Source organism: Dendrobates tinctorius, unplaced genomic scaffold, assembly GCF_039654945.1.
Source record: "Dendrobates tinctorius isolate UK_male_01 unplaced genomic scaffold, ASM3965494v1 ptg000014l, whole genome shotgun sequence".
NCBI classification, from domain to species: domain Eukaryota; kingdom Metazoa; phylum Chordata; class Amphibia; order Anura; family Dendrobatidae; genus Dendrobates; species Dendrobates tinctorius.
In genome coordinates this window covers 10463843-10489544 of record NW_027361682.1, presented here as the reverse complement: position 1 = coordinate 10489544, position 25702 = coordinate 10463843, and the positions used below count along the sequence as shown (strand labels likewise).

The 25702-nt window shown below is 46.7% G+C and overlaps 1 protein-coding gene across 3 annotated transcripts in view; it reads right to left on the bottom strand.

The window, feature by feature from the left end:
• METRNL (meteorin like, glial cell differentiation regulator) overlaps nucleotides 1-25702 on the bottom strand; it is a 40896-nt gene that overhangs the window by 13755 nt on the left and 1439 nt on the right. Inside the window, exon 1 of one of the 3 annotated variants that reach the window (XM_073559618.1) lies at nucleotides 25420-25444. The exons of 1 other annotated variant lie outside the window; for it this stretch is intronic. In XM_073559618.1, coding sequence (XP_073415719.1) covers nucleotides 25420-25424 — 5 coding nt within the window. In that variant the 5' untranslated portion in view covers nucleotides 25425-25444. Of the gene's footprint in view, nucleotides 1-428; nucleotides 771-25419; nucleotides 25445-25702 lie in introns of those variants that run through there. One more of the 3 variants, XM_073559616.1, reaches the window with a different exon arrangement.

Sequence of the window (25702 nt, the reverse complement as noted above, 5' to 3'; positions counted from 1 at the left end):
TAGGTCCCACCATTGTAGCAATGGAATAGTTACAAAATATCACACCCTATTGAAGGAGACTGCGAGCCCCAGAGGCGGAGTGGTCTTCAAGTAACTATTTGAAAAGTTAACTTTAAAAATGTAAATTATCAAGAAATCTAAAGTTTTCGTCTACGCAAACTCTGGTTTCTCAAGAAGTTGCAATTTTTGATGTAGGGGATAAAAGGAAAAAAGGGCCACCTCCCACTCCTCAATCTAAGGGTCAGTCTACAGCTGAGACCCCTCAGCAGGAGGGAGTGGAAGGGTTGAATGGAGAAGGATTTAAATGGGGTATAATAAATTGGAGTTGACAAATACTTTTCTCGACTTTTTTTGGTCTGAGAATAGCATTATCATCAAACACAAACATACAATATAGTGAGATGCAACTCAGGCTGGAGATTTCTTACCTTCCTTTCCAATTACACATGTCACTGGAATATTGCAATGAAGTCCCTCTGCTCGTGACGATCACCATAAAGACGCTGAGCAAGACACTCCTTAGCATGATGGCAAGTCACAGCAAAGCAAAAGAAAAAATAAATCCAAGAAACTGCACTAGGAGGCAATAATCCAGGAAGAAAGGACAAGGGCAGGAGCAGAATGTGCAGACATTGCCCAGTGCAGAAGAGTAAGCTTTACCCAGGAGCTCCCAAACTTCCTCTCCCCATCACTTGGGATCAACAGATCTCAATCCCCAGACACAACAGCACAGCCTTCTCCACAGCCAGCTCACTGTACACTGAGCACCTCCAGTCTGAGATCTCTGCACTGAGCACACAGGCCATGCCCATCAGAGGCGTGGTAAGGAGAGGGGTGTGACAAAAAAAAGTTGTGGTCACAGCCACCACCTCCTCCTGAACTTCTTCAACACTAGAAACTCTCTCCTCTTTTACAACTCACCCCTAGAAGAAACTGAACACCACAGTGCTGGTTTACAGACTTCAGTCTGTTCAGGAATGCACTTAGGGTGTTCAGAGGGGAAGATCCTCAAAGAGCAGAAAAATGATCGATTGATACATTTATTAAACTTCCTTCACATATTTTTTTGTTCTTCACAGTTCCTTTTCGTTTAAAGAAAAAAAACAAACAAATTATGGCTTTTTTGTTGCTTTATGCATTTTTTGTCTTATCTATTGCATTATTTCTGTGCTGTGTTGTGTATAAATATGTGACTCTTCAGATGTTGTATTAGTCTAGCCTGATGAAGAGACCTGAGTAGTCTCGAAAGCTTGCAATGTGTTACCATCTTTTCAGTTAGCCATTAAAAGGTATCAACCACTGAGGACTCTCAATTCTAAATATTTTTTGCATTTTTTTAGGCATTTTTCAAGTCCTATAATAGAAGCTCATAGAAAACGAAGCGGAAAAAATATTTTCTGGCATACCCATCCATAAAATTATTATTTTTTATTAGAAATTAATTTAAAGACAGGAAGATCCATCATGAGGATAAAACCTTACATATTTATGGAATACATGATGCCCTTAGTCATAGGACTAAAAACGCTAGAAAAAGCTGCCTGAAATCTACAATGACCCAAACTAAAATGACACGAGTGCCAAAATTGAGTATTGAAAACAAAAATTAGAGGAAAAAAATAACGAACTATGCAAAAAGTATATTTTTTCGTAAAAAATGCAATATGTGAAAATTTCCTGAGGGCATGTTCATACGATGCAATCCTGTTGTGCTTTTTTTTGTAGAATGGTGAAAATACATTTTGATTTTTTATTAAATATTGTCCAATTTTGAACCTTCAGTTATATGATAAGTTTAATGAGACACCAAAATCTCACCGGACTTGAGTCTCAAAATGATGACCTTCCCATACGTAGGCATATAGCTTGAGAGGGTGAAAATAGTTCCGCAAAATGTAAGTTTACGAGATTACGAGCTAGTCGATTTGCCCTCCAGAGCTAATTACGCCACAAAAATTTGGATGGGTGCAAGGGACTCGGACAGAAATGAACCACAAATCACCATCTGTGATCTATGATGGCTGTTGAGCAATCTGCTCCAAAGTTAGTTACCAACCAAAACTGGATCAGCCACTAAATAAGTCTTTACCTAAACTTTTGTGCCCCCTCTGCATAAACAAGTCATCAATTACAACTGTTTACTCAGGTGAATGGAACTGGTGCACTGTTTATGTGTCTTGTACAAGATGGATGTAGGTGGGGGAAAGGGGTGAGGGGCCAAGAAGATAGGAAGAAAATTTTAGCAAATATAATCAGGAGAGCTGGCCATTATATCACAGGGCAAGAGATTATACAGGGTTTGAAGAGTAAAGACAAGTTCTTCAGTGTCAAGATGGTCCGGATCACAATAGAGTTGTATGTATCTAAGGATGACACCTTAGGGTGCTTTCACACTGCATTTTGGCACTTGATTGTTAGTCCTGTTGGGGCTTATGTCGAAACTGCCCCTCCCCCCCGCAAAATGGGATTCAGGTGTATGCCTCAACGGGGCCATAGACTATAACAGTGAGAACAGTGTGAACATATGCTATGTTGTACATTATTTTCGGCATGTACGCCTACTGGAGAAGAGTACGTCAGAGCGTGCGCCTCCATTAGGCATAAACGCCTGAAAATGATGCACCACAGAGCACACACTCTATCAGCACCATTATAGTCTATGGCCCCGCCGGCGAGTACGCCCGAATCCTATTTGCAGGGCGGTTCAGATGCAAGCCCAATGGGACCGACGAATAGGTGCCAAAATGCAGTGTGAAAGCACCCTTATTTAGAAACCATATATATCATCACAGACTTTCAGAGCCCCGCACTGTCAACATTTTTGGGCCCCCTTGAGACTCTGCCCAGGCTCCACCCCAGCTCCACCTCCACCCCTCGAACCTTCCAACGGATCTCTACTTCTGCATCACGTCCTCAATCACACATTAACAGTTCCCATCAAACACCATATCACATACATAGTCATCAGCTTTTGTTTTGGTCAAAAGATTTTTTAAGCCGCCATCACGACAGAGTAGACTTTTTTTGTCCGAGCTCTACACTACTCTTTTAAGGTAATGTGTCACATTCATTTTTAAAAATGATCAATAATACCACATACAAGGGACAAATTATATCACAAATGGCCAGACCACATATTACCACCACAGAGTGACTGAATAATACCATATACAAGGAACAAACACTGCCACACCATGATAAGATCACATATTCGCACCACATAGTGACCAAATAATACTACATAGAAGGGACAAACACTGACAAATCATGACCAGACCACATATTACCACCCCACAGTGACAGAATAATACCACATCACATACAAAGAACCTGATGACCTACCTCTTCCGACAAGCCTACAACCTGCAGTAACCAATGATCGACCAAGCCGCTGCACGACCATATCTACCCTCGCCTACTGCATCTTCACCCATCCCTTGTAGATTGTGAGCCCTCACGGGCTGGGTCCTCTCTCCTCCGGTACCAGTCGTGACTTGTATCGTTTAAGCTTACTGTACTTGTTTTTATTATGTATACTATCTGTTCAACAATTAAATCGTCATGTGTAGACTATATACTGTATCTGTCTTGTTAGATGTTACTTGTTGTATCTGTTGTTATATATTATGTTGCCTCTTTGCCACAAAGAATTCCTTGTATATATGTAATATGTACTTTGCGATAATAAATTTGATTGATTGATTGATTGATACCCCTCCGCACATGTAAGGGGCCATGTATTGACTGGCTTTTTTACCTCCTCTAACGCCCCCTTTTTAAAAAATGTATTTATATCATATAACACGCCTATAATCCTTTGCTTTCTGTAACGTTCTGGACCGGGTGTAAGAGAGCCACAGCAGTACATATACATCAGACTAATATTTTTGTGTGACTAAATTAATTATAAATAGTTATGTATATGTGCACATGGAGGAATGGCAGACTATTCGGAGTAAATAGTAGACCCAATATAGAAAAGATTGAATATAAGTCAAGGGAAGTATAAAAATAAATGAGGAGTTAAACGAATAAACATTAAAGGGAATCTGTCACCCCATTTTTGGCCTATAAGATGCGGCCACAGCAATCAGGGGCTTATCTACAGCATTCTGTAATGCTGTAGATAAGTCCCCAATGTAACATGAAAGATAAGAACAACAAGTTAGATTATACTCACCGGGGGGTCCGGTCTGGCGCCTCCCATCTTCTAGAGATTACCTCCACCTCCTTACTTCTGCAGCGGCTCCTGCGCAATAATACTTTATCTGCCATGTTGAGGCCAGACTAAAGTACTGCAGTACGCAGGTGCCGGACCTCTCTGACCTTTCCCAGCGCCTGCGCACTTCAGTACTAACTAACAGGGGTGCCTACACATACAGAATGCAAAGGATCATAGGAGTCTTATATGATATAAATACATTTTTTAAAAAGGGGGAGTTACAGGAGGTAAAAAAGCCAGGCAATACATATGTACAAGAAATAGTATATTGTAACAAAGTTCAAGTGGACAAGTCAAGGGCACATATCCGGGTATCCAAGAGAAAGTGCTAAAGTATAAAGACAGTGATAATGGCACAGAGGTAAGTATGTGTGAAAAGCCAATGAAGTCATGCTAGGGATAATTGCACATGGTAAGAGGCTAGATACACAAGTAGAATGGCAGCATGGCACACATGGCGTTAACCTAAACTTGAAAGCAGAACAGATAAGCCCATAGCATAGAGTAAAAATGCGATATTACCTGGCAGGCTATGTACCTTGACGTGCGTTTCGGACAATGTCCTTCGTGAGGAGGTACTATTATCACCGTCTTTATACTATAGCACTTTTTCTTGGATACCCCGATATGTGCCTTTGACTTGTCCACTTACTTGATCATTAGCTTACTTCACAACACTTGATCATTGCCCTAAAATCTAAGACTTGTGTGACCTATATGGGATCATGAGTTTTGGATCAAACCTGAAGATACATGTGTATAGCTTTTCTATGTTCCTTCCAGAGGTTTCCTTATGCATTTCAAAAACATTCTGATCATTGATCCATTGGCTCGCTAAGCAGCAATCACGATCATAAAATCAAAGACCAGTATGACCAATCTAAATGATCCTGGGATACTGCGTCCAAGTCCAACTCAGAGCAACATGTACGTTGAAAATGTACTATCTCCAGAGGATTCCTCCCACATTTCAAAAGCATCCTGATCAAGCCATTAGCTTCTTTAATCTCTACCCTAAAACCAAAAACCTGTATTACCAGTTTTGAACAACTAAGGAGCAAAGGCCCCGTCAAACACAGCGATCTCGCCAGCAAGATCGCTGTGTGTGACGGGGATCAGCGACCGGCCCCCCGTCGGGTATCGCAGATCGTGCTCGATCGGCCTGGGCCATTTTTTGATCGCTGGTCTCCCGCTGGCCAGCGCGCATCGCTGCATGTGGCAGCGGGAGCCAACGATCAGCGAGGCTCCCAGCGCTCTAAGCAGTGTTTGGCAGCTCACCAGCGATCATGTAGCGATGCACCAGCGATCCTGACAAGGTCGTATTGCTGTTGGGATCGCTGGTGCACCTTTATGTGTGACGGGGCCTTAACATCTGAATGGATTTGTAGGTTATTCTAAGGCTTCCAATTCAAACACATTCCACTTCTCATTAGCTTCCTACGAAACACCCAATCGCTACCCCAGAATCAAAGACATGCATGGCCAATCATTGACAGATCCTGAGATCATGAGTTCGATTCAAACTTGGAGCAACATCTGCAAGAATTTAGTATGTCTTCCCACCAGGTTTCGTACCACAAATCAAACACACAATGATCAAGTGATTAACTTTCTATGCAATATTATTTCTGGAAAACAATACAGTTTCCTCTGTTAGCTATCTTTTGAGGTCTGACAAAGGCCCCTATATGCATTAGGCTATTGTTGGCCGAACACGCCGGTATCGTTGGGTTCGGATGACACGCTAATGTTTATGAGGGCACCAGCCAACTGATTGGGGAAAAGTCGATCGTGTGTGTCCAATTTCAGACTGCCGATTGCTTTGTTCTCCCAAAGCAAAGACGCCGGCAGAAATGTCTGTTGGTCAGTCATGAAGAACTAAGCTGATCGATCGGCCAAAGTATCGTTAGGCAAACATCCATCTAATGTGTATGGCCGCCTTTAAACTAAATTTGGGTGGACCCGGGCAAGACTGGCTGCCAATCTAATGTGTATGGGACCTCCTGTCTCTTCCCTGATGGATGATGTCGAGGGACAGAAGGATCCGGCATACTGGATTTACAAGAGCTGACCCATTTGTTCTCTAGAACATATGCCCCAACCATAGGAGACTGGCAGTGGCTCTCATAGAGAACACAGGATAGCTCGACTGTGCCCAGCATTCTTGTGTGTGAGAAACCGGGAGACTGTGAGCCCTCACGGGCAGGGTCCTCTATCCTTCTGTACTTGTGTATGCCTATTTTGCTCATGTTTATTGTTCTTGTCTACATATGCCCCTTTTACATGTAAAGCGCCATGGAATAAATGGTGCTATTAAAATGTATAATAAAAATAGCTGTCTGCTGAATAATTGCTCATGACACCTATCCAACGTGTATGGTCGCTGAGGAGGACGCTATGGAGGTCGTGTAGGAATGTCCCAGGTTTGGCTACTATTTTCTGTCACATATGTCGACATTGTGTAATAGGGTTAGCTCTCTTTTCGTCTCTTTTTTTATTACTTGGTTTTGTCTTTTTTTCTCTAATCCCTTCATTGATGCCTCTTAGAAAAAAAAACCCCCTCAAAAATAATTATCAACAATCCTGTTATCTGATCCGCAGCCTTAAAAAACGCTGAAGTCTTATTATCCTCACTGAGAGCTGAACATTAATTTCCTGCCTTGTGAGATGTCAGTTACGCCGGTGATGGAACGGATAGGGCCTTTTATCTCCATGAATAGCCTGTTGTCATATTGTTATTACAAGCAGTTTTTTCATATATTTTCTACTTACCCGCTTGGCCCCAAGTGGAAATAAGTATCACTTGTCAAGCTCTGGAGACACAAAGCTGCATCAGCATTTTACAGTCTATGGACACGTTAAAGGGAAACGACTATGTTTGGCTAAATACCAATGCAAGTCAAAAATGAAAACTTCATAGTGAACAGTATTATATTAGTTATATTCTATTATATAAGGACAGTAATATAGTAGTTATATTCTTGTACATAGGGGCAGTATTTATTTATTTTACTCATTTATATAGCGCCATTAATTCCACAGCGCTTTACAGACATTACTGGCACTGTCCCCGATGGGGCTCACAATCTAAATTCCCTATCAGTATGTCTTTGGATTATGGGAGGAAGCCGGAGTACCCAGAAGAAACCCACACATGGGGAAAACATACAAGGCTAACCACTGAGCCATCGTGCCGCTCTGTATTATAGTACTTATATTCTCGTACATAGGGGCAGTATTATAGTAGTTATATTCTTGTACATAGGAGCAGTATTAAAGTAGCTATATTCTTGTACATAGGGGACAGTATTATAGTAGTTATATTCTTGTACATAGGGGGCAGTATTATAGTAGTTATATTCTTGTACATAGGAGCAGTATTATAGTAGTTATATTTTTGCACATAGGGGACAGTATTATAGTAGTCATATTCTTGTACATAGGGGACAGTATTATAGTAGTTATATTTTTGCACATAGGGGACAGTATTATAGTAGTCATATTCTTGTACATAGGGGACAGTATTGCAGTAGTTATATTCTTGTACATAGGGGCAGTATTATAGTAGTTATATTCTTGTACATAGGGGACAGTATTATAGTAGTTATATTTTTGCACATAGAGGACAGTATTGCAGTAGTTATATTCTTGTACATAGGGGCAGTATTATAGTAGTTATATTCTTGTACATAGGAGCAGTATTATAGTAGTTATATTCTTGTACATAGGGGACAGTGTTGTGAGTTCATTTTCCCCTTCATTACTGAGGCCCGAGGAACTCCCTCTTCTGGTAAAGAAAGGTAGTGAGCCTGATTATCAAACACCTGAGGCTGATGATGATGACTGGCTGAGTGGAGTTACTGACTGGATATAAGGCTGCCGACGCCCTTCTGCCCTGCGGGTGATTTCTCTGTAGGATCCTTGGAGACCAGTCTGAATTCCTGCTCCTCTAAAGCTAAGTTTGCTGCTCGGCCTTTTGCTTTGGTGCTTTGACTTTGTTTTGCTTTGTTTTTCTGGATTTCTGCCATTCCCTGCTGGGGTGTGCTGAATTCATTTAGCTCTGTCTTCTGAAAATACCTGAGTGCTGATTTAGTTTTTGAAGCCTAGCTGCTTCAGGGCCTTTTTCATATCAACTTGTTGGCTTATGTCTTTGATAGGGTTTTGGCAGATTGCAGACAGCAGCCTTCCTGTCCTTTCCTATCTAGGTAGTTTTGGGCCCCGTCTTTGCTCAGTCTATCTTTCTGTCTGTGTTAGTATTTTCATCTTGCTTCACCGTCATTATATGATGGGGGCTGCCTATTGCTTTGGGGTCTGCTCTGGGGCAGTTTAGATGTCCTTTCTTTCTTTAGGCCTATGTAATTCTCCGGCTGTGATCGAGGGGTCTAGGGCATCGTAGGAACCCCCCACGGCTACTGCTAGTTGTGTTGACAGGTTCAGGGGTCTGCAATCTGATAGCTGCCAACTTCTCTGGTTTTCTGGACTTAGCTTGTATTTCTGCTTTTGCCTCCTACGGTGACTCATTCATAACAGGACAGTATTATAGCAGTTATATTTTTGCACATAGGGGAAGTATTATAGTAGTTATATTCTTGTACATAGGAGCAGTATTATAGTAGTTATATTCTTGTACATAGGAGCAGTATTATAGTAGTTATATTCTTGTACATAGGGGTGTAGTATTATAGTAGTTATATTCTTGTACATAGGGGCAGTATTATAGTAGTTATATTCTTGTACATAGGAGCAGTATTATAGTAGTTATATTTGTGCACATAGGGAAAGTATTATAGTAGTTATATTCTTGTACATAGCAGTATTATAGTAGTTATATTCTTGTACATAGGGGACAGTATTATAGTAGTTATATTTTTGCACATAGGGGAAGTATTATAGTAGTTATATTCTTGTACATAGGAGCAGTATTATAGCAGTTATATTCTTGTACATAGGGGACAGTATTATAGTAGTTATATTTTTGCACATAGGGGACAGTATTGCAGTAGTTATATTCTTGTACATAGGGACAGTATTATAGTAGTTATATTCGTGTACATAGGAGACAGTATTTTAGTAGCTATATGTCACGCTGGCGCCTTGGCAGGTTGGCACGAGCGAGGGGGTTGTGGCCTCACTGTGCCACAAACCAGATTACCCTGGAAGGAGCGTGACTAGGACAGCTATCTTGGTCTTCGCTGGAGCCTCTGATGGTGAGGTCAGGCTTGCACGGCAGGTAGGTGCCAGGTGCCACTCCAGGATTGAATCTAGCTGTGGCTACTGATCCCACTCGGGGAGACGGAACACTAGGACAGGTGCAACTGACAGACAGGCAGGCACTGGCAGGCGTGCACGGCTGAGACACAGGGATATGGGCAGGAAGGAGTGGTGTATAAAGGAACAGGAGGTGATGAACCAAAAGGCTGCGGTGAGGAGCTGCAGTTAACATCAGGAGTCTCTGCAGCAGCAGAAGCAGAACCGCAAGGGTGTGGAGCACAAGCAAAGCCGCAAGAGTGCGGAGCACAAGCAGAGCTGAAAGAGTGTGGAGCAGGCAGCGCCACAAGAGTGTGAAGCACAGGCAGAGCCGTAAGAGTGCGGAGCACAGCAGAGCCGTAAGAGTGCGGAGCACAGCAGAGCCGCAAGAGTGCGGAGCACAGGCAGACGGGGAGGACACAAGGATAGACACAGCAGAGAAAGGAGCCACAGACAAGGAGACTGACAGACAGAGGTAGGACTGAGTTCAGACAATGTAACGGTGCAAGACAAGGTACTGGAACAAAGACACAGAGAGCCGGTTATACTGCCTTCTGGAGTGCAGAGCAGACAGGTGCGAGATAAGGCAAGGAACAAAAGCACAGGGACCAGGATATACTGCCTCCTGGAGGGCAGACAGGACAAGTATAAGGCAAGGCAAGGAACAAAAGCACAGGGGACAGGATATTCTGCCTCCTGGAGGGTGGACAGGAGGTACTAGACAAGGCAAGAAACAAGGACACAGAGACTAGAATATTCTTCCTCCTAGAGGGTGGAAAGACAGGCACAGACACAGGACTAGGAATCAAGCCTCGAGAGAAGGTGAAACATAGTTTCTTGCTGCTGAGTTGCCAGGTCCTAACTGAGTTAAGGCTATGTACAGGCAGCTACCACCGTGTTGAGCTGCCCTAAATACTAGAGGCCTCTTGGTAATTGGTCAGGGACACAATTAAACAGGTGCACCCTGATACCATAAGAACCAGAGCGTTCTGGCACCGCCCCCCTATGCATACAGCCAGTAAGTATGCAGAGAGCAGGCAGGAAGCAAGAGGCACACAGCATGGAGCCTATAGCAGACAGAAGTCACAGCATGGCCTGGAGCAGTGAGTAAGTTGGTGTGTGGAAGATGAGAGGCCATGCAGTGATGCCGACATGGTTGATACAGTACCCCCCCTTTACGCCCCCTCTTCTTCAAGCCTGCCAAAATGACCTGTAGAAGAATAGGGGCACACACAGACAGAGCCATCATGACATCTCTCAAGTAGAATGAGGAAGGTGTGACATCAGAGATTCCAGAGTGCCAAGTCTCTTTGTGCCCAGCGAGGTCAGCTTCCAACACTGAAAATACAAGGGCCAGGACCTCTTCCTCCTGGTCGGTAGAAAGCAGGGACTTGGAAGCTTCTGTTTTGACCTCAAAATCAACCGGCCACCTGGAAACTGAAGACACCCTCACTGGGTCCAACTTCTGTCCGCTATCCCAAGAAAATTGGACCTCTTCCTCCGGGTTGGAGGAAAACAGAGATTCAACGGCTTCTGTACCAACTTCTTCATCCACCTGACACATGGAATCTGAAAGCATCCTCTCAGGATCCATCTGCTGCCCATGGTCCAGAGGAAAATTTTCAAGTGACAGGGATGTTCCTGGGCACTGGTCACAGGAGGTGTGTGGAGAGGGTGCCACTGCTTCCTTTTTTTCAGTGACGTCAGCACACAATGACTCAATAACCAGCTGATCAGGAGGAGAAGGTGACAACACTGTAGACTGACCTTGATGTATTGGAACTAGACACCTCTGGTGACTTGGTAGTTCCAACCGCAGCACCACGCTGGGTCCCCGGATCGGAACGGGCAGTAGAGTACCCGGCTCAGTACGACTGATGGGCAAAATAGTCAGCAAGTGGAAAACAAACTTCTCCGTATATAATGCTCCGATTTGGAGCTGTAGTTGTCCCTTCAACACTTGACTGTTCATAAGTAGGGCTCGGCCATCACCAAACACCCTCACTGGATTCAGGAGCTGTGGAACAGGAACCACACACAGACTCCGTCTGGCTTGCAGCTTCAATACATCTGCAGGGCTGAAGTTCCCACAAGGCACTGGAACAGTTACAAACTTTAGTGGAGGGGAGGTACTCTCACCAAGGGCAGCCTCTCCTACTGGCCCAAGGTTCTGGAGCTTTAGATCCTTTGGACAGAGACCGTCCGGGTGTTCCTCACAACCGCAGCAATACCGTATGACCTTCTTAAGACTGGTTTCAGGCTGCTGCTTTGCCAGCCCACTCTTATCAGCCTTCTTGGGTTCTAGTCGGGTAGCTGCCTTAACAGGTCGAGGAACAGGATGGTTTCAGACGGTCGTGGTCTGACGTGGCGGTCTCCTCACTGTTTTCGCCCGTCTGGAGCGCCTCTCAGATCTAGAACGGGAAGACTTTGCAGGAGCAGCTGAGCAAGGCACATCAAAGACTTTACGGAAGGCCACCAGGAAGGCCTCTAGGTCTGTGAGGATAGGATCCCCTGCTTACCAGAGCGGACAGATCCACAGCAAAGCATCTCCTGCTAGGTAGGACATTATATATCCCACCTTGTCCCAATCAGAGGGGAAACAGGCTGCATTCCGCTGGTTGTACCACAGGCACTGCTCCAGGAACCCTTGGCACTCCTTAGGATTCCCAGAAAACACTGGCGGATCTGCAGGGTCGAGCTTCTCATAAGTCAGGAGTTGATTGAAGATGGCATTGGAGACAATGATTGGGTCTGGTGAATCAATTATCTGACCCATCCTTGGTGGAACAAATTCTTCAAGTTGCTCATACGGGCAAGAAAAAAGTTCATCATGCTCTGAGAGCGCAAGGACATGGGACTCAACGGGGGACCATGGCCTGTGCAAAACTGTCACGCTGGCAGGTTGGTGCGAGCGAGGGGGATGTGGCCCCACTGTGCCACAAACCAGACTACCCTGGAAGGGGAGTGACTAGGACAACTACCTCGGTCTTCGCTGGAGCCTCTGATTGTGAGGTCAGGCTTGTGCGGCAGGTAGCTGCTAGGTGCCACTCCAGGGTGGTGTCTGGCTGTGGCTGCTGATCCCACTCGGGGAGACAGAACACTGGGACAGGTGCGACTGACAGACAGGCAGGTGAGCACGGTAGGTACGGCTGGTACACTGGCAGGCGGGCACGGCTGAGACACTGGCAGGTGGGCACAGCTGAGACGCTGGCAGGCGGGCACAGCTGAGATGCTGGAAGGCGGGCACGGCTGAGACGCTGGAAGGCGGGCCCGGCTCGGACACTGGCAGGCGGGCCCGGCTGAGACACAGGATCATGGGTAGGAAGGAGTGGTGTATGAAAGAACAGGAAGAGACCTATTCACACAGCAGGTACTGGCAGGAAGGAATGTTGTATGAAGGAACAGGTAGAGAGAGACCTGTTCACACAGGAGGTGAAGAACCGCAAGGCTGCTGTCACGTGGACCCGTCCTGTGTGATGCGACCAGCAGGCCGGTAACTGAAACAACCAGACACGGCACGTGAAACTGTCCTGTGACACGGCCCGCAGGCCGGTAACTAAAACAACAAAACACGGGGAAGGGGAAACAGTTACAACGGTGGGCCCTGCGATAGGGAAATGGGGACATGGAGACCTCCTGCACTCCCCTGAGTCAGTGTCCCTCACACTCCTAATGTTCCCTAGGCCGGTTCTGCACCAGGCGCCGATCAGGATACCTGTCACCCTAGCACACCCTACACCTATCCCTTGCTAGGGAGCTGGATGGTGCAGGCAATGGCCCCACCTCTGTACTAATACACACAAGGGAAAAATACAAACAGGGAAACACCACTTAGCTTTGCTCTGTTGCTCTTGCTCCCAGCAAGAGTCCACCACCAGAATGCAGCTTTCCTCCTGAATAGCTGCCACCAAGCTCTGTCAGAGCTGCAAGGAAATCCCCTCTGACTCCTTCCACACCAGGGCTCCGACTGAGCTGCCAGGACCTCTCTCTAGATCCTTCCTCCACCAAGGATGGTTGAAATGAACACTATCACCAACAGTGATTGCAACACCTGACACTCTTTTATAACAGAGCCAGAGCAATCGCACCTGCTTTATAATCACATGCACTAAAGAAACCAGAGTGCAATGACGCTCACCACCACCGGGGCAAACTAGAACAAAAGACAACACTGTGTAATAATCCTAGTGGCCACCGGGGGCAAAACCAAACTTAAGCACACAGCTTAAGGGAAAAAAAAAAAGGATACATGTGCTTTTATCTGTCATGATCCAGCATGGATCATGACAGCTGCGGTGAGGAGCTGCAGTTAACAGCAGAAGCAGAACCGCGAGGGTGCGGAGCACAAGCAGAGCCGCAAGAGTGCGGAGCACAAGCAGAGCCGCAAGAGTGCGGAGCACAAGCAGAGCCGCAAGAGTGTGGAGCATAAGCAGAGCCGCAAGAGTGCGGAGCACAGGCAGAGCCGCAAGAGTGCTGAGCACAGGCAGAGCCGCAAGACTGTGGAGCACAGGCAGATGGCGAGGACACAAGGATAGACACAGCAGGGAAAGGAGCCACAGACAAAGAGACTGACAGAGGTAGGACAGAGTTCAGACAAGGTAACAGTGCGAGACAAGGTACTGGAACAAAGACACAGAGAGCCGGTTATACTGCCTCCTGGAGTGCAGAGCAGACAGGTGCGAGACAAGGCAAGAAACAAAAGCACAGGGACCAGGATATACTGCCTCCTGGAGGGAGGACAGGAGGTAATAGACAAGGCAAGGAACAAGGACACAGAGACTAGGATATTCTGCCTCCTAGAGGGTAGAAAGACAGGCACAGACACAGGTCTAGGAATCAAGCCTCCAAAGAAGGCAAAACATAGGACAGGACCTGGTAACCCAGCAGCAAGACACTAACTGACCTAAGGCTATGCACAGGCAGCTACTACCGGGTGGAGCTGCCCTAAATACTAGAGGCCTCTTGGTAATTGGTCAGAAGCACATTAGACAGGTGCACCCTGATTCCATAAACACCAGAGAGTTCTGGCACCGCCCCCCTATGAATACAGCCAGGAAGCATGCAGAGAGCAGGCAGGAAGCAAGAGGCACACAGCATGGAGCTGGCAGCAGACAGAAGTCACAGCATGGCCTGGAGCAGTGAGTAAGTTGGTGTGTGGGGGATGAGAGACCATGCAGTGATGCCGGCAGGGTTGTTACACTATATTCTTGTGCACAGGAAAAATATTATGCTACATTCTTGTACATAGGGGGCAGTATTACAGTAGTCATATTCTTGTACATGGGGGCAATATTATAATAGTTATATTCATGTAATACTTATCCTATATATAAGCATATAACGACTATAATATTATAGTAGTTACATTATTGTACATAGGAGGCAGTATTGTAGTAGTTATATTCTTGGACATAGGGGGCAGCATTATAGTAGTTATATACTTGTACATAGGGAGCAGTATTATAGTAGTTATATTCTTGTACATAGGGGCAGTATTATAGTAGTTATATTTTTGAACATATGGGGCAGTATTATGGTAGTTATATTCTTGTACAAAAGGGCAGTATTAGGCTATGTGAACACGTTGCGGATTTTTATGCAGATACGCAGTGATTTTTCACGCAGATTTGCACCAAATCCGCAATGTATTGCCCAATCAACGTTAATCAATGGGAATCCAGAATTAGTGTGCACATGGTGTGGAAAATTCTGTGCGAATCCGCAGCATATCAATTCTTTTTGCGGATCTGCAGCGTTTCTGCACCCATTGACTTACATTGAGTCAGGCACATCCGCAGCTAAACTGCAGGTGTAAAAAGGTCTGCGAATTAGCTGCGAATTTGCATGCCAAAAACGCTGTGGAAAGGAAGGAGGAAGAGTGTGTGGACGCAGAATTTGTGTGAGCGGAAAATGTGTGTGTGGGCGGAGACTGTGAGAGCAGAGAATGTGTGTGGGTCATCCTGCGGGTGTCTGTGTCTGTCTGTGGGTGTCTGTGTGTAGCCAGGCATCATCTGATGTGACTACTACTAACATCCGGCTTTGTCTGGTGTCACACATGTAACAGTGACAGCATGAGCCGATGATGGGATAGCAGTCCTATCATCTGGCAACAGTGTAAAACAAAAAAAAAACAAAACACATTCATACTCCCCAAACCCCTAATTCCCCAACGCCCTCGATCCCCTGTAATAAAAATAAAATAATAAACCACCATAAATACTCCCTGGTCCGCCATAGTCCTAAATAACAAGTGTCCCACGATGATCTCACATGTAGAACAGTTATATTGGGAGATGTGACTGCTCTACACGGCTCCAGTGATACAGTGACAGGAGGTATCCTCCCGCAGTGTATCACTGCGCCACCGTGAGAGAGGTCACTGAAGTTTGTGCTGTCACTGGCGGTACCGCTGCATGAGGAAATTCTCACACAGCAGTGGTGCCTTAAGTGACAGCATGAACTCCGGTGACCTCTCAGTGATACACTGTGGGAGCGATTATCTCCTGTCAGTGTGTCACCGGAGCCGTGTAGAGCGGTCACATCTCCCGATGTGACTGTTCTCCACACAGGTGCAAGAAGACCGATGATGCTGTGCATTGCCATAGTGTGAACAGCGCCGCATACAAGTCTTCATTGTGCATGACTATACCAAGCAACTGCCCGCTCCATGGATTGGTAGGATGAGAGCGGTTGTCTCATCGGTATTCTTGCACCTGTGTTGCCGCCATGCTAACTATTTGGGTCCACTGCATCCTGATTGTGCATTTCTTTGGAGGCCTGGGCAGGGGGCGGGGATTAGCCGCGGCCATGCGCAGGCCGTCGCTGCGCCCTGAAACGCTAATGTGAAACCACCCTTATTGAGAATTTCACAAGAAAAACAATGGTGTGCTTGGTTTTTACGTAACTTTATTCTTTCATGAGTTATTCACTCCCTTCTCCATGCGAGTGGCGGTGGTGTATCGTCCTCCCGGCCCCTCCCATCAGTTCCTGGATCATTTTGCCACTTGGTGTCACGTCTCCGTCAGATTTGGGGCCTGCTGTTCCGGTCGCAGCCACTAGGAGGCGCCGGGCCGCCACTTCGCCGTCAGACTCGGGGACGGCTGTTCCTGCCTCGGCCACTGGGAGGCGCCGTGGTTCTATTACGTCGCCGTCAGACTCAGGGCCTATGATCCCAGCTTTAGCCACTAGGAGGCGCCGGTCTGTCACGTCACCGTTGGATTCAAGGCCTGCTGTTCCGGTCACGGCCACTAGGAGGCGCCAGACCGCCACTTCACTGTCAGACTCGGGGACGGCTGTTCCTGCCTCGGCCACTGGGAGGCGCCGTGGTCCGCCCGTGAGTTATGGTGGTGACAGAGAAGTGGCTCCTGCGCAGGCATCTGGTGGGCGCAGGCTCCGCCCCTCTGTCAGTCATCAGGGGGTTACTGCAACTCCATCTGGCCTGGTCTTGGGGGCGGCCCTAATGACATCACCAGTCCAGGAACCTGTGAGGGATGACCTGATCCCTCAAATACCTTGGGACTGGTCTTGCAAGCCGCCGGATATATTCTTGGTTCCCCTGTGTGTTACTTAGTGATTGATTTCTGTTTGACTCTGACCTCAGCCTGGATTTCTGACCCCTCTTTTGCCTGACTATTCTGTACTTCTGCTACTCTCCTGTTTTGTGACCTTGGCCTGGATATTCTGACTCTGCTACTTCCTAACGATTCTGTACCTCTGCCGCCCTCCTGGTTTTTGACTCTGACCTTGGCCTGAAATTGACTCTGCTATTGCCTGCCGTTTTTGTACTTCACTCTGACGACCGTCCTGCTCTGGCCGCTGCTCCTATTCAGACAGTACCTCCTGGGCTCTGTTGTAAATCCAGATCCCTGTATAGGGGTAAAGGGTATCAGTGTTTCTCGGGGTGTTGCCTGGCTGCAGCCCAGAACCGCAGACGGACGTTACATTATATCCGGCCATAAAATTAACTGCTTCTTGTGTATATACCCAACATATACAAAAGCAGTCTCCCTGAACTTTTTTTTTTTTCTTCTTCTGACTGAGCTGATTTTTGGCCTGAACACCTGTTGCAGTGCACAGCCTGGAAGATCTCTCTTATTTTCTTGGACAACTATGCGGCAGTCTGGAGTCTTCAGGGAGAGAGCTGCACCTCAGAGATCCATGCTCCTGGCACGTCGACCTCTGGGCAACTACTCTGGCTATGGTTGCCCAGAGGTTCAGGTATTGCCCGCAGATGCGGCTAAAGTTTTATTACCCATTTCAGTTTCATGTGGTCAGAAATCGCTGTGTTTAAACGCGTATGTGGATAGTGGTTCTGAAGGAAATTTTATGGATTCCTTGACTGCTAGGAATTTGGGTGTAACTCTACTAAAACTTAATGCCCCTATTAAAACCACGGCTATTAATGGCACGTCCATTATTCAGGAGGGGGTTAAGTTTGTTACTGCCAAGGTTGCCATGTCTGTGGGAGCCTTACACACTGAGCTGGTGTCATTTTTTGTGATGGACAATTTAACCTCTGCAGTTATTCTGGGTATGCCATGGCTACGCCAGCACAATCCTGTCATCGACTGGCACTTGGGTGACGTTGTACGCTGGAGCCCACAGTGTCAGAAAAATTGCATATCCTTGGCAGTAAACCAAGTTAAGGTTAAAACCCCCCGCATACCGTTTGCTTTCAGAGATTTTGAGGATGTCTTTTCTATTGTAGAATCTGAAAAGCTACCCCCTCACAGAGAGTATGATTGCCCTATTGATCTGATTCCGGATGCCCGTCTCCCTAAGGGAAGAATATTTAATCTCTCTGGCCCAGAGCGTCAGGCCATGAATGACTATATTGCAGATAGCCTAAGAAAAGGGTTTATCAGACCGTCCATTTCTCCAGTTGGGGCTGGGTTCTTCTTTGTGGAGAAGAAAGATGGTGGTCTCAGACCCTGCATTGATTATCGGGAGTTGAATGCAATCACTATAAAAAACCAGTATCCGCTTCCACTCATCCCTGATCTTTTTAATCAGCTAACAGGAGCCCGTTGGTTTACTAAACTTGACCTCCGGGGGGCATACAATCTAGTCCGCATAAGAGACGGGGATGAGTGGAAAACGGCCTTCAATACACCCCTTGGCCATTTTGAGTACCTGGTTATGCCGTTCGGACTCAGCAACGCACCTGCCGTATTTCAGCATTTTGTTAACGATATTTTTAGAGACATTTGTGGGGTGTATGTCGTGGTGTATTTAGATGACATTCTGATTTACTCTGCTGACCCTGTGACACACTCTCAACACGTCTGTTCTGTGCTACAAAGACTACGTGAACACTCCTTGTTTGCTAAACTGGAGAAATGTGTATTTTTTGCTGAGGAGGTACAGTTTTTAGGATACATGGTTTCAGGTAAAGGCTTCCGCATGGATCCTGCCAAGGTCCAGCCTATTAAGGCTTGGGTGCAACCAAAATCGCTGAAAGCGCTGCAGCGATTTTTGGGGTTCGCTAATTATTACCGCAAGTTTATTAGAGGTTTCTCAGAGATTGCCAAGCCACTCACGGATCTGACCCGGAAAGGGGCGGACGTGGCCAACTGGAATCCTGAGGCAATTCAGGCGTTTTTTACGTTAAAAGAGAGTTTTGTGGCCAACCCAGTTTTGGTTCAGCCGGATCTGGACCGTCCATTTATTGTGGAGGTGGATGCCTCTGAAATCGGAGTGGGAGCAGTGCTATCACAAGGCACTACATCCCTCACTCAGCTTCGTCCATGTGCGTTTTTTTCCCGCAAATTCTCTCCCACGGAGAAAAACTATGATATTGGGAATCGGGAACTATTGGCAATTAAATGGGCCTTCGAGGAATGGCGTCACTTCCTCGAGGGCGCCAAACACAAGATCACGGTAATTACCGATCATAAGAATCTGACATACCTAGAATCAGCAAAAAGGTTAAATCCTAGACAAGCAAGGTGGGCATTGTTTTTCTCTAGGTTTAATTTTATAATCACCTTCCGCCCTGGTACAAAAAATGTGAGGGCCGATGCCCTCTCTCGCAGTTTCTGCCCCTCACAAGCCGAGGACTGTGAACCAGTTCCGATATTGGCCACTGGGATCATTGTCTCCGCAGTGTCATTGGACCTTCTGGAGGAGATCCGTAAATCCCCAGAACAAGCCCCTGACACTACGCCACCCAACAAATTGTTCGTTCCACCTGCGTTTCGCCTACAAGTGCTTAGAGAATCACATGACTCTGTCTTGGCAGGCCATCCTGGTCTCAATAATACCGCCAGATTGATAACTAGGAATTTTTGGTGGCCGACGGTGGTTAAGGACTGCAAAGAATATGTCTTAGCATGTGAGGTCTGTGCCCGCGCCAAGTCCTCCCATACTCGCCCTGCCGGCTGGCTCCAGTCCTTGCCCACCCCCGAGAGTCCATGGACCCACATCTCCATGGACTTCATTACGGACCTACCGTCCTCAGATGGAAAGACGTGTATCTGGGTGGTGGTGGACAGGTTCAGTAAACAATGTCATTTTGTCCCCCTGTCGGGGTTACCTAACTCGGAAACGTTGAGTAAACTGTTTATTGTACATGTGGTACGTTTACACGGTGCCCCGGTCAATATTGTGTCTGACAGGGGTACCCAATTCGTGTCAAAGTTCTGGAGGGCGTTCTGTAAACGCATTGGTATTGAGCTATCTTTTTCCTCGGCTTACCACCCTGAAACCAATGGGCAAACCGAACGTGTCAACCAGGCTCTGGAGCAATACCTTCGTTGCTACATCTCAGAACACCAGTCCGATTGGGCAGAACATCTGCCACTAGCCGAGTTTGCCCTAAACAATCAGTATCAAGACTCCATTAAGTCTACCCCCTTTTTCTGCAACCACGGGCTGCATCCGCGCTTTGGCTCATTCTCGACCAGAATGTCGGAGCTTCCTGGGGTAGAGAAAAATATACATCGTTTAAAAACCATTTGGTCTGAGGTAAACTCTAACTTGAAAGGGGCCCGGGTTAGACAGACCTCGGCAGCGAACAAACGGCGATCCAAAGGACCGCACCTGGGAGTTGGAGACAAGGTTTGGCTCTCCACCAAAAACATAAAGCTTAAAGTACCGTCTGCCAAACTGGGTCCCAGATTTATTGGTCCATACGAGATTATAGAGGTGATTAACCCGGTGGCCTTCCGTTTAAAACTCCCTCAGTCTTTCAAATTTCCCAATGTCTTCCACAAGTCTCTCCTCAAGTTGTATCGCTCCCCAATTCACCCTGTCCCGTCCCCTCCTCCTCCCATTTCGGTCGGAGGGTCCTTGGAGTATGAAGTCCAGGGTGTCCTTGACTCCCGCCTTGTAAGAGGGTCCGTACAGTATCTGGTACACTGGAGGGGCTACGGCCCGGAGGAGAGGTCCTGGGTCCCTGCGCGGGACATCCATGCAAAAGCACTAATTAGAAGGTTTCACCTCCTCCACCCTGACAAACCAGGTTTTGAGGGTCCGGAGGCCCCTCTTGGAAGGGGGGGTACTGTCACGTCTCCGTCAGATTTGGGGCCTGCTGTTCCGGTCGCAGCCACTAGGAGGCGCCGGGCCGCCACTTCGCCGTCAGACTCGGGGACGGCTGTTCCTGCCTCGGCCACTGGGAGGCGCCGTGGTTCTATTACGTCGCCGTCAGACTCAGGGCCTATGATCCCAGCTTTAGCCACTAGGAGGCGCCGGTCTGTCACGTCACCGTTGGATTCAAGGCCTGCTGTTCCGGTCACGGCCACTAGGAGGCGCCAGACCGCCACTTCACTGTCAGACTCGGGGACGGCTGTTCCTGCCTCGGCCACTGGGAGGCGCCGTGGTCCGCCCGTGAGTTATGGTGGTGACAGAGAAGTGGCTCCTGCGCAGGCATCTGGTGGGCGCAGGCTCCGCCCCTCTGTCAGTCATCAGGGGGTTACTGCAACTCCATCTGGCCTGGTCTTGGGGGCGGCCCTAATGACATCACCAGTCCAGGAACCTGTGAGGGATGACCTGATCCCTCAAATACCTTGGGACTGGTCTTGCAAGCCGCCGGATATATTCTTGGTTCCCCTGTGTGTTACTTAGTGATTGATTTCTGTTTGACTCTGACCTCAGCCTGGATTTCTGACCCCTCTTTTGCCTGACTATTCTGTACTTCTGCTACTCTCCTGTTTTGTGACCTTGGCCTGGATATTCTGACTCTGCTACTTCCTAACGATTCTGTACCTCTGCCGCCCTCCTGGTTTTTGACTCTGACCTTGGCCTGAAATTGACTCTGCTATTGCCTGCCGTTTTTGTACTTCACTCTGACGACCGTCCTGCTCTGGCCGCTGCTCCTATTCAGACAGTACCTCCTGGGCTCTGTTGTAAATCCAGATCCCTGTATAGGGGTAAAGGGTATCAGTGTTTCTCGGGGTGTTGCCTGGCTGCAGCCCAGAACCGCAGACGGACGTTACACTTGGCTTCCACATTTTCTCTCCTGTGACATCCCTACCCTCATCATGGGAGATTTCAACATCCCCACTGATCTTCCCCTCTCATCATCTGCTACTCACCTTTTATCTCTAACCTCCTCATTTGGCCTTTCGCAGCTTACTAATTCTCCAACGCATGAAGACGGAAACTCCCTCGACTTGGTCTTCTCTCGGCTTTGTGCAGTGGATGATTTTGCAAACTCCCCTCTCCCGCTCTCTGACCACAATCTTCTTTCATTCTCTATCAAGAACTGCCAGGCTGCTCAGGTCACCCCCACTGTCCAGACTTATAGAAACATACAGGCCATTAACACCCAGAAACTTATGAAGAACTTGCAGTCTTCATTGGCCCCTATCTCCTCCCTCTCATGTCCTGATTCTGCATTGAAGCATTACAATGAAACACTTCAAAGTGCCCTGGATGAATTTGCACCCCCTATAAATAGAACACCACAACGCAGACGGCGACAACCCTGGCACACTGTGCAAACACGTTTCCTGCAGCGCTGCTCCAGGTGCGCCGAACGTCTGTGGAGAAAATCCAATCTACACGAAGATTTCATCCATTTTAAGTTTATGCTTAGAACATACAACACTGCCCTTCACCTCTCCAAAACAAGCCTATTTCAACACCCTCATCACCTCACTATCCAATAACCCTAAACGTCTCTTTGACACTTTTCATTCTCTACTCAACCCAAGAGTACAGGCCCCAACCACGGAGCTCCGAGCTGATGATCTGGCCAATTACTTCAAAGAAAAAATTGACCAGATTTGACAGGAAATTATCTCCCAATCACCTCATACCATGCACTGTCCTCCCTCCCCCTCTGCATCTAACTCACTCTCTGATTTTGAACCAGTCACAGAAGAAGAAGTAAGCAGGCTCCTTGCATCTTCTCGCCCAACCACTTGCACCAGTGACCCATTTCCATCACATCTGCTCCAGTCCCTTTCCCCTGCTGTCACCCCTCACCTAACTAAAATATTTAACCTCTCTCTCTCTTCTGGTATTTTTTCCCTCATCATTTAAGCATGCTATCATACATCCACTACTTAAAAAACCATCCCTCGACCAAAACTGTGCCGCTAACTATAGACCTGTCTCTAATCTTCCCTTCATCTCTAAACTCCTGGAACGCCTGGTCCACTCCCGTCTGATCCGCTATCTCTCTGATAACTCTCTTCTCGACCCTCTCCAATCTGGTTTCCGCTCTTTACACTCTACTGAAACTGCCCTCACTAAAGTCTCTATAACAGTTAAATCAAATGGTCACTACTCCATGCTAATTCTCTTGGATCTCTCTGCAGCATTCGACACTGTGGATCATCAACTCCTCCTCACTATGCTCCGTTCCATTGGCCTCAAGGACACCGTTCTCTCATGGTTCTCCTCCTATCTCTCCGACCGCTCCTTTACGGTATCTTTTGCCGGTTCCTCCTCCTCTCACCTTCCCCTTACTGTTGGGGTTCCTCAAGGATCGGTTCTAGGCCCCCTCCTCTTCTCCTTGTACACTGCCCCTATTGGTCAAACAATCAGTAGATTTTGTTTCCAGTACCATCTCTATGCTGACGACACCCAATTATACACTTCTTCTCCTGACATCACGCCAGCCTTTCTAGAAAACACCGGCGATTGTCTAAACGCTGTGTCTAATATCATGTCCTCACTATATCTGAAACTGAACCTGTCAAAGACTGAACTCCTGGTGTTTCCTCCCTCTTCTAATGTACCTATACCCGACATTGCCATTTCTGTGTGTGGTTCCACTATTACTCCCCAGCAACAGGCCCGCTGTCTTGGGGTCATACTTGATTCCGAGCTTTCCTTTGCCCCCCACATTCGATCACTGGCTCGCTCTTGTCATCTGCACCTCAAAAACATTTCTAGAATCCGACCTTTTCTTACTTTTGACTCTGCAAAAACTCTTACTGTTTCTCTTATTCACTCTCGTCTCGACTATTGTAACTCTCTTCTAATCGGTCTCCCTCTTACCAAACTCTCCTCTCTCCAATCTGTCTTGAATGCTGCAGCCAGGATCATATTCCTCACCAATCGTTACACCGATGCCTCTACCTTGTGCCAGTCATTACACTGGCTACCCATCCACTCCAGAATCCAGTACAAACTTATTGCCCTCACCCACAAAGCCCTCCATAGCTCAGCACCACCTTACATCTCCTCCCTTGTTTCAGTATACCACCCTACCCGCACCCTCCGTTCTGCTGATGACCTGAGGTTAGCATCCTCAATAGTCAGAACCTCCCACTCCCGTCTCCAAGACTTTACACGTGCTGCGCCAATTCTTTGGAATGCACTTCCCAGGTCAATACGATTAGTCCCCAATCCCCACAATTTTAAGCGTGCCCTGAAAACGCATTTATTCAGACTGGCCTATCGCCTCAACACATTAACCTAATCTATCCCTGTGTGGCACAGCCAAAAGTTTTACCATAACCAGGTTCCCCGCATCATGTTCCCACATGCTTTATGCATCCATCAGCCCTCTGTGTCTGTACTGTTACACACTTAACATTATGGCTGGTCCAAACAATCAGGGCAACTGTTACCACCCACCTTTCGTGTCTCCCTTTTTCCCTCATAGACTGTAAGCTTGCGAGCAGGGCCCTCATTCCTCTTGGTATTTTGTTATAATCTACTGTATGTGATTATTTCTATGCTGTAATGTCTATTGTCTGTACAAATCCCCTCTGAAATGTAAAGTGCTGCGGAATATGTCGGCGCTATAGAAATAAAATTTATTATTATTATTATTATTCACAAGTTTCTCTTTGTTTACAGCCATTGACATGTCGCAGAGGTTAACACGTGAGGAACGGACAGAAATTGTGTTGATGTCTGGTGAACGCAGTACCCGGGTCATTGCAGCAGATTTCAATGCAAGACACCCTATGTAAGAAAACTGTCACCATTCCCATTTTATTTAGGAGCATCCATATAAATGGCCCACCCAAAAAAGTTTGTCTCATCACTGAACATAATGTTCTGTGTAAACTGAGGGGCCTGTTCCAATTTTTGTTTCGACCATTCTGCAAATTCAGTGCTGATCTGGGTCATCAACTATTCCCATTTTATTTAGGTGTATCCATATAAATGGCCCACCGTGTGTGTGTGTATATATATATATATATATATATATATATATATATATATATATATATATTTTATATATTCTTGTAAATAGGGGCGGTATTATAGTAGTTATATTCCTGCACATAATGTTCCTGTTAGCGTCCTGACCTCATCAGTGTTAATGAACACAAGCAGAGTGTGATTATTGGGTACTACTACCTACAGTATATATCACCTACAGTTGTCGTGGCAGTATACCTCATATACTTTCCCAACCAGAGAGCTGTACAAAACCCCTTTGACAACTTTGTCGATATTTACAGAAGTCCATGGAAAACAATGTAACTTTCCACAGCGCAGTGTGAGGAAAAAGCAAACTCTGCAGAGTAAATAAATGGTCTTACAGCATCCAACGTTCCTGAAGGCCGTGGGTCGGCCATGATAGTTTTGGCCTGGTAACCAGTGAGGGTTAATAATCCTGTTCTTTCCGTGGGATTGAGGTCTGCAGAGAGGCGCCCGTCATCATTATTTCACTCCGTGATCTTCTGGTTTTATTTGGATTTTCGGTTTTGCAGTGACCGGGGTGGTGCGAGGCGTTGGCCTCTGGGTGGACCAAAAATATGCCACTTCCAAGGTGGTCCGAGCCGACAGGCCCTAATATAAACAGGAATCTGGTTGTTTGCTTGT